The 10204-nt window shown below is 36.1% G+C and overlaps 1 protein-coding gene across 1 annotated transcript in view; it reads right to left on the bottom strand.

The window, feature by feature from the left end:
• Nucleotides 1–373: 373 nt before the first annotated feature.
• Nucleotides 374–10204, bottom strand: part of LOC141392254 (small ribosomal subunit protein eS8-like) — a 30390-nt gene continuing 20559 nt past the window's right edge. Inside the window, exons 2-3 of the mRNA XM_073965205.1 lie at nt 1240–1292; nt 374–790 (exon numbers count right to left, since the gene is read on the bottom strand). Of these exons, the coding sequence (XP_073821306.1) occupies nt 374–790; nt 1240–1292 (470 nt within the window). The remainder of the gene's footprint in view (nt 791–1239; nt 1293–10204) is intronic.

The following is a 10204-nucleotide window of genomic DNA, read 5'->3' as shown; positions in this document are numbered from 1 at the left end:
TATATATCAAAAACGGTAAAACCTACGAAAATATCATAGAGGCCAATCTTGTGGAGAATTTTCACAGCTACAACATTTTGTTTAGGCCCATTTACATAGGACTAGCGGTTTCCAAGCAAAATCGTGAACACATAAAGAACCCCTAAAAATGTAAACTTAAATCGCGATTTATTTCAAAATCCCCCCGGCGATTTTTTTGTTTCTTGATATTTCTTATCTATGAGCATTGCAGTTTCAGAATCTGCAAAAACTTCCCAGGTGTAAGCACCATCCATTTAAATTTGGTTAAGGCATACCGTGTAAAAGGGGAGAGTACAATTAAAAAATTGTACTTTTAAAAAATAATGTTTTAATAATAAGACAAATAAATTGTTTATTTCTTGGAATTGATTTTCTTAAGATAGAATTCCAATTCTTTACCTTCCAAAATATAACCATCGGCACGACCGCATTGGAAGGGACGAGATGAGACGCAAGCTAAGAGACGACCATAAACGAATTGATCCTCCAAAGCTTGTTCAACCTTGGTGTACTTTTGACGCTCCAAGTAATTCTTCATGGTCTTTTCGCCGCGCTTCTTGGTAAGGACATCGTTGTCATCTTTCATTTGTTGTTGTTTGGGGTTACGTTTACGGCCCAACGGCAAAATGTAATGGGATTCATACCATTGACGGAAGGGAGTAGCATCAATGACAACAATGGTGTTCTTTACCAAAGACTTGGTACGGACCAATTCGTTGCTGGAGGGATTGTAGACAATATCAGCGATACTGGTTTTACGGGCAATACCCTCAGAGTAGAGCTGGCAAAAAATCGATGGCACTACCGATAAAATCGATTATTTTTTAAAAATTCAATATCGATAGATAGTTTTGCCTATCGATATTATCGGAACAAAAATCCCAAACCTAAAATTCCTTGAAAAAAATAGAAATTTCGCTGCTTTTCGGTTATATGAGTGTAAGAAAGAGTAAGTCCGTAGTCAGACGTACACATTTTTCGGTAAAATAAAATGTATTTTTTTACATTTTTATAAAATAAAAGGAGTTGTTTATTCTCCTTTACATTTCTGTGAACTACTTTTGCATAATTTCAAGAAAATCATTGACATTTCCGCCATTTTCATCTCCAAATTAATGGCCATGACAACTTAACGATAATATCGATAGCAATCGATATTTTAAAACATTATATCGAAAATATCTAATGTTGGGAATATCGATGCTTTGCCAGCTCTACCACAGAGGCCCAGGCAAAGTTACCGTTTTCGGTATTTTCGGTATTTTGAAGGTCTTAGCCTCATTGTCACACCGAAGTTACCGAGATTTGGTACTTAGTCTTCGTTGGGAGTATAAAACTTTCCCCCAGAAATTTGTCGGTATAGGGCCACGCCTTCTTATAGCCCCCATATAACGTACCTCCCGATTTTGTTTTGATTTTGAAATTTGTCGGTATAGGTCCACGCTTGCATATTGCCCCCATAGAACGGTACCTCCCGATTTTCGTTATTTTGAAGGTTGTGGCCACAGCAACCCACCGAAATGGTTGAAATTTGGTATTTAGTGTTTGTTGGAGGTAAAAGCCTTTCTGATTGAAATTCGTCGGTATATGTCTACTAGGCCGGGGCGATTTGAAAACCTTAATGGGCCCTTCGCGTTTCTGATTCTTGGGATTGAACTGAGCAAAAAAGTCTACTAATCGAGCCTCCCGATTTTGACTTTAAGTTTTTTATTGGCGTTTTTGGATATTTTGGCATATAACAGCCAAACCATTGAGATTTGCGACCCAACGCAAAAATTGTAGCCAACACAATAATTAAGAAGTCTATAGTACATCGCGAAATTATTGGAATGCTCCTTCAGGCTGTTTTGGCCTTGATAAAGTGAACATTTGTCGGCAAATATTGATAAATAACATTGTGCTACAAAAGTTGACTAGAAAAATATTCAAGCGTTCTGTTACAAAATTCTATCGTGTTGGCGTCCATGGGCAACGAAAATACTTTTGGTTCGGTTGGATCACTTCGTTTTATTATTTTATAACGGTAAAAGTAGTGAAAATCTGGGTTTCTTACATTTTCAAATTTAAACTGGCATATCTTCTTTTTTCACTACGGATTTCTATTGATCCTTTTTCCTATTAAAGGGGTGAATAATATCTTCCGAATAAGCTATTATTTGTTCAAATCGGTTAATAAATGGCACAATTATAGTGGTTGATTCATACCAATACAATTATTATCGCATTCGCGATGTACTAGAGAGTTCTTACTTATTGTGTTAGCTATAATTTTGGCCTTTGTGTTGGGTCGCAAATCTCAATGGTTTGACTGTTTGTTTGTGTATATCCATCCAAACAACGCCAATAAAAAAATCGGGAGGCTCGATTTTCGCGGTAGACATATGGTCCAGTAGACTTTTTTGTTCAGTTCAATCCCAGGAATCAGAAACGCGAAGGGCCCATTAAGGTATTTTTCCTTCCACACAGATCGCCCCGGCCTAATGTCTACGTTTCGATATAGCCCCTATGGAACGGTACCTCCCGATTTTCATAATTCTGAAGGTTGTGACGTCAATATACCAGCGAAAGACTGACATTTTATTATTTAGTCTTCCATTGGGTTATAAAATATTCCAGAAGAGAGTTATCAGTATAGGTCCGTGGGTTTCTATATCCCCCATAGAAGCGAATCTCTACCGAAAATCAGTATTTTGAATGTTTTACCGAGATATCGAAAATTTGGTATTTAGTCTTCTTTGAGTCTAAAAACATTCCGCCAGAAATTTGATATAGCCTCCATGGAACTGTACCTCCCGAATTTCGGTATTCTGAAGGTTAGCCACATTGTTTTACCGAAGTTGCTAAAATTTGGTATTTAGTCTTCTTCATAAACGAAAGGAAACTAATTGTTCCATTTTACTTCTATACAACTCGTGGTGGACGGTATAACAAGTTCGGCCTGGCCGAACTTATGACTTTTTTATTTGTTTTTGTGTATTCTTTGGAGGTGCACATTTACTTACAATGTTTGTTTATTCATGGATTTTTTGCTCATGTTTTCTTCTTGTAGTGTCATGTTCTTTTCATTGAAACCATCTACACAGACCGCAATGAGAACTTCTATTATATTTTATATATTTTTCTTTGGACCTTTCGCAAGTTTAACAAATAAATCTATATAAATAAAAAAAGTTGGTAATGGCATTAGTTGAGAACGGCTGGGCCGATTTCGATAACTCTTTCTGTAGAATGTGCGCCATACCCCGACATGGGTTTTTATGCAAAGAAAATTTGACCACGCCCACGTTTTTCAATTGTAATCTTTTCTACAAAAACTTCTGAACCTATTTTCTTGAAATCAGCAACGTGGACCGGGGTCTGCTAGTAAATAAATAAAGAACGATAAGTGAGTAATTTAAACAAGTAAGAACGGCGTTAAGTTCGCTCATGCCGAATTTTTATACCCTCCACCATGAGTTGCATAGAAGTAAAATGTGACATTTAGTTTACAAATTTCAGCCATTTCGGTGGGATATTGAGGTCACCACCTTTAAAATACAGAAAAACGGGAGGTACCGTTCAGTGGGACCTTTATGAAGACGTGGACCTATACCGACAAATTTCAGGTGGGAAGTTTTATACCCACAACCAAGACTATAAACCAAATTTTAGAGATTTCGGTGGAAAATTGAGTGCACAAGCTTCAATAAAATCGGCGGAACCGTTCTATGGGTCCTATACGAAGACGTGAAACTATACCAACAAATTTCAGGTGGAAAGTTTTGTACCCAGGTGGAAAGTTTTGTACCCGAAGACTAAAAACCAATTTTCAGCGATTTCGGTGGGATATAGAGGCCACAACTTTCAAAATACCGAAAGTCTGGAGGTACCGTTCTATGGGGGCTATATGCAGTCTTGGAACTATACCAAAAAATTTCAGGTGGAAAATTGCATACCTCCAACGAGCAATAAATTCTAAATTTCAGCCATTTCGGTAGGATATTGAGGCCATCATATGAGGGCTATATGAAGTCGTGAACCTATACCGACAAAATTCAGGTGGGAAGTTTTGTACCAAATTTTAGCCATTTTGAATTCATATTGAGTCCGCAACCTTCAAAATAACGAAAATCCTGAGGTACGGTTCTATGTGGGCTATTTAAGGCCGTGGACAAATTTCAGGTGGAAAGTTTTATACCCATAACGAAGAGTAAAAACCAATTTTTGCAATTTCGGTGCGATATTGAGACCACAAGCTTCAAAATACCATAGGAGTTATATGAATACGTGAGCCTATACCGATAAATCTCTTCTGGAATACTTCATACTCCCGTGGAAAACTAAATAGTAAAGTTTAACCATTTTGGTGGGATAGAGAGACCACAACTTTCAAAATACCGAAAATCGGGAGGTACTTTTCCGTGGGGGCTATATGCAGACTTTGACCTACACCAACAAATTTCAGGTGGAAAATTGCATACTTTCAACGAAGAATAAATTCCAAATTTCAGTCATTTCTGTGGGTTATTGAGGCCACCAAAGTAGAGGGGTAATGGGCATTCCAGACCACAAAAGCGCCTTTTTTGCCTATTCGGCCCACTGTGCAGGCTGTGTGTGTGTGTGTGTGAGAGAGAGAGAGAGAGAGAGATTGTGTGTGTGTGTGTGAGAGAGAGTGTGTGTGTGTGTGTGTGTGAGAGAGTGTGTGTGTGAGAGAGAGAGAACAAGAGAGAGAGATCACTAGATCGAGAGAGTATTTGGAGAGATCTTAAATGTAAACATAGCATAAATATATACAAAATATTAGGGTGTCTCAAAAATATTACCTCCAAAAATATTAGGGTTGCCACATTTACCGCTTAAATTTAAAAATATTACGTTGAATCATGAAATATGGGGTCCCCAATGTGAGAGTTAGGATAAAGACCAGCCCTAAGAAGCAATTTTTACCCGAACAGACCTATTGTGCGAGAGAGTTTTATTCAAACAAATGTATGGCATTAGAGAACATATGTGAAAACTAAAATAAGAGAGAGAGAGAGAGAGAGAGTAAACTAATAGACGGTTATACATTTACCCATTTACATGTATGTATCTCCAGATAGTTAGGATAAAGACCAGCTAAAAGATGAAATTTTTGTCGATTTGAACCACTGTGCGAGTCAGTTGGAGTCAAACAAATGATTTAGTGGAGGATATCTAGAGAGCCACATTTAACCTGTATATGTGTGGGAGGGAGCCAGACCTTGATTTCAGGAGAGAAACACATTTAACCTGTATATGTGTGGGAGGGAGCCAGACCGAGAAGTTGAGAGAGAACCACATTTGATCGCTAATGTAAACAAAATACATTTCAATATATGTCTGTCCGTAAGCATGTCGAATCATGATCATAATCAAAGAGGATTTTTCCGTCCGTCTGCCAGTCTCTCTGTGAGCATGTTCATTCATGTTCATAACTTAACATCTGTATGCATAATTAATTTCACAATATTGTGAAATTATTGATGGTGGTCAGTTGACAAATTTCGTATAAAAAGCAAATAATCTTAAATAAGATTCAATGTATACCCAATTAATTTCACAAGTTTGTGAAATTATTGATGATGGTCAGGTTCGTTCGTCTTTTGAATTTCATAACGCTATGAGTTGAGATGAATGTCAGAGTTTCTCATATTGCAACAAAAACCCAAGAGTAAACATTAAGTGACCATGAAATGATTCGTACAAATTCTGTCTATTGTTTTACTCCATGTTAGCGTACTGGTGATCGATACATTGACCAAAAATTTGATTTTTTGTCAACGAGCATTTAGGCAATTTGTTTACATTTAATATAAACAAATCGTTAATAGAAGAAGAGAAAGAATATTTCTTTGTTCATATGAGATCTTGCCCTTTGTTGTTATTACACAGCTTGAGTATAATATGCATGTGGCGTTAGTGTTGACCATACTATGGTGGGAGAGGGGGATTCAAATGTGAGGTGGGGTATGGTTGAGGAGCATCTTGATGCTGGAATACATTCAATACCTTGATTCTTCTAAATACTTGTATATTGAAGGGATTTGATGAGCACGCCACCAGTACTTAATACGTCACAGATTTTTAACGGAGATTAAATGCACTGCACAGTGGGTCAAAACAACAAAAATAATATCCAAAATGTTAGGCTGAACCAAATTTAGAGTAAGTCTAAATGAAATCATAAGTCTAAATGAAATCATGGTATTATTGTCATCAAAAAACACACATACATATAAGTGTTTAAATATAGGCAAGACAAAATATGAAACAAAGTTGGATTTTTTATCTCCAGTATGTGTGGGAAGCAAAATATGAAACAATGTTGCATATTTAGCCTCCTATATATGTGAGAGAGGGAGCGATAGACAGAGAATTGGGAAAGTCAATGTATATGTAAGCGTTTAAATATAAGCGAGGCAAAATATGAAACAATGTTGCACATTTTACCTCCTGTATGTGTGGGAACAAAATATGAAACAATGTTGCATATTTTTACCTCCCGTATATGTGAAAGAGGGAGATGAAATAGATAGAGAATTGGGAAAAACCCCCAACATTTTGCAATATAATCAAAGAAAAAAAAAAAACCAAGTCAAAGCGTTTAAGGCTTGGGAATTTCGTACTCGTAACTTAATTTAATTTGAGTTTAAATAAATAGGAATGAGAGAGTCTCAGTTATTGCATAACTTCAACCAGGAGTAAATATCAATGGTCACCATTTGTTATGCTCTCTATACTCGCTGTTAGCGGGTTGGAGATCGATACATGGACCCAATAATTAGATTTTTTATTTTAAATTTTGCCTGTTAGAGCGAAGATCATTTTTAATGACTTTTATTAATTTTCTCGTTTAGAGTTAAGCTTGATGATCGGATTTTTTGTCAACAAGAACGTAGACTATTTGGTTACATTTAATCAAATGTAAACAAAAGTGGTTGTATTTAGGATTGAGGAAAAATAAACTACATATAACTTCATCAATAAATGGCTAGCAACACATGGAACATTTTCTACCAGAAGAGGTTCACTTGACAAAGATCAAAAATATGTCCACAATATAAAAACAATGTACTGCATTCGTTGATATAGCAATTTTTGCATAAATTTGCATCTGATATTTAATAGAAAGTTTTCTTAATGTCTATTTATCCAGCAGATGTTGTGGTATATCAGATGTTATGGAAGCTGGAATTATTGTTTACTCCAAAAATATCATAAGCAAGAAGAATACTTTCCAACATACCGACAATTATTGTATGCCTCGTCAATAATGTGTAATTAGGTGACCAACGATGATGTTCATGTAAGGTCTATCTTCATGTTCCTAAAAACCAATTTCCACCTCATACCAGAACGGACCAATTCATTGATATCTAAAAATCCAATGGCTAATTTTCAAACGTTTGTAAGCGTTCATCTTCACGATGGAACCTATTATCCATGACATAGGATGGTTTTTTGTTTTTGTAATTTCCAATAAACCGCTGACAGAAATATACTCCATTTCATCAAAATACAAAGGGATCACTGATGTGAATAGGGTTAAGGGGCTTTGACGCAGAGTTTCATGCCAAAAAGACTGGACAAATGATTATGCTTGATGTCTGCGCTTAACAAAGTTATTGAATAATCTTCTGTTTAACAGCATGTTTATTCGTGGTCATGATTAAACATGCCATCTATCCAAATAATTGCCAAAGATTGTGAATTTCATATTTATATTGCTTGACATTACATTTTTCATATTATCACAATTTGGAATAAGAAATAAGGTAGCTCAAGTTCGAAAAAATCTCTATCCAGTCTTCCTGAATTCATAGATTCAGGTTTCGTTCACATTGGATTCAGGTTGTGTTCAGGTTAGGTTGGGTTCAGATTGGGTTGGGTTCAGGTAAGGTTCAGGTTGGGTACAGGTAAGGTTCAGGTTGGGTTAAGGTTAGGTTGGGTTCAGGTTAGGTTGGGTTAGGATGGGTTCAGGTTGGGTTGGGTTCAGGTGGGGTTGGGTTCAGGTTAGGTTGGGTTCAGGTTAAGTTGGGTTCAGGTGGGGTTGGGTTCAGGTTAGGTTGGGTTAGGATGGGGTTCTATATATATATTGTATCAATAACTCAAATTTAACAGTATAACTCTAACAATGGAAGAAGAAATGTTAAAACGGCTGGTTCAATCCCGCAATGTTTTGAAAAGAAAATTTCAAAACATTAAAAGGGGAGAACAAGCAAGAACAACCCAATTGGAAAATACCTTCAAACCTATAACAGATGAATTAAACAAATTAGTTAAAACAACAAGTAAAAATGCATCCAAATACATGATTCCTAAAACAGAAAATATACCCGAGTATGGGAAATCATCGTTTTCCAGTATCAAGAGATATAAGGAAGATGTTAAAGAAGAAACCACTCCAAGTGATGATGAGTACGAAGAAGATAATAATCAAGATGACTCAAGTAACGACGAGGGTGGAGAAGAATCTTTTTATTCTGATCATGATGACTATGATTATGAAAACAATCTTCTTCAATTGAAAATCAATAATAATCTGGATACTGTATACGGTCCACATAAAAATGTTAATGGGGAATGGAAATTTGGAGATAAACCTTTAGAAATAAATAATGAAAAAATTATGGTAGGAAACCAGAATTGGGCACTCACACCAGGCTTATTTGAACTCCTCTTTCATCAAAAGCCCAAAAACTACGATGAATCAGAGTTGGAGATATATAAGAAAATTTTACTGGATTCAAATGCACATAAAGTAAACTACAACCATAATGAACGAGTAAAATCTAACAAAGGATATAAATACACTAATATAATAAAGAAGATAGTCGATGGTACTCACACTGGTAAAGGCCTAATGAGAGTAAATCCCGAAAAACCTCAATATGAATATTGGAACGATCCCAATGTTCTTGTTGAACGACTAAAGCTGTTGGTGGAATCAAATCAAAGTGGAAAATATGACCATACAAATGAGATGGTTTCTATAATTGAAGAACTACGAGAGGCAGATATTATATATTAATCAAATTTGTACATTGCGATTACGAAATAAATGCAATCTATCTCCATCGTAATATTGTTGTTTTTATTTATTTTTTAATGCGTATTAGTCATTGATATATATTTATAATAAGGACTTTGAAACTGTGACAATCATGAGAAATATTTCCCGGACCATCAGTAAGGTAAAATCCAAACCAAATATGAACCCAACCCCACCTGAATCCAACCCAACCTGATCCCAACCTGAACCTAACCCAACCCAACCTAACCTGAACCCAACCCAACCTGAACTCAACCCAACCCAACCTGAACCCCACCTAACCTGAACCCAACCCAACCTGAACCCAACCCAACCTGAACCCAACCTAACCTTAACCCAACCTGAACCTTACCTGTACCCAACCTGAACCTTACCTGAACCCAACCCAATCTGAACCCAACCTAACCTGAACACAACCTGAATCCAATGTGAACGAAACCTGAATCTATGAATTCAGGAAGACTGGATAGAGATTTTTTCGAACTTGAGCTACCTTATTTCTTATTCCAAATTGTGATAATATGAAAAATGTAATGTCAAGCAATATAAATATGAAATTCACAATCTTTGGCAATTATTTGGATAGATGGCATGTTTAATCATGACCACGAATAAACATGCTGTTAAACAGAAGATTATTCAATAACTTTGTTAAGCGCAGACATCAAGCATAATCATTTGTCCAGTCTTTTTGGCATGAAACTCTGCGTCAAAGCCCCTTAACCCTATTCACATCAGTGATCCCTTTGTATTTTGATGAAATGGAGTATATTTCTGTCAGCGGTTTATTGGAAATTACAAAAACAAAAAACCATCCTATGTCATGGATAATAGGTTCCATCGTGAAGATGAACGCTTACAAACGTTTGAAAATTAGCCATTGGATTTTTAGATATCAATGAATTGGTCCGTTCTGGTATGAGGTGGAAATTGGTTTTTAGGAACATGAAGATAGACCTTACATGAACATCATCGTTGGTCACCTAATTACACATTATTGACGAGGCATACAATAATTGTCGGTATGTTGGAAAGTATTCTTCTTGCTTATGATATTTTTGGAGTAAACAATAATTCCAGCTTCCATAACATCTGATATACCACAACATCTGCTGGATAAATAGACATTAA

Source organism: Musca autumnalis, unplaced genomic scaffold (genome assembly GCF_047663935.1).
Source record: "Musca autumnalis isolate F117 unplaced genomic scaffold, ASM4766393v1 scaffold_2, whole genome shotgun sequence".
NCBI classification, from domain to species: Eukaryota; Metazoa; Arthropoda; class Insecta; order Diptera; family Muscidae; genus Musca; species Musca autumnalis.
Note: the sequence above shows the minus strand (reverse complement) of the source record. Positions and strands in the feature narration are given on the sequence as shown.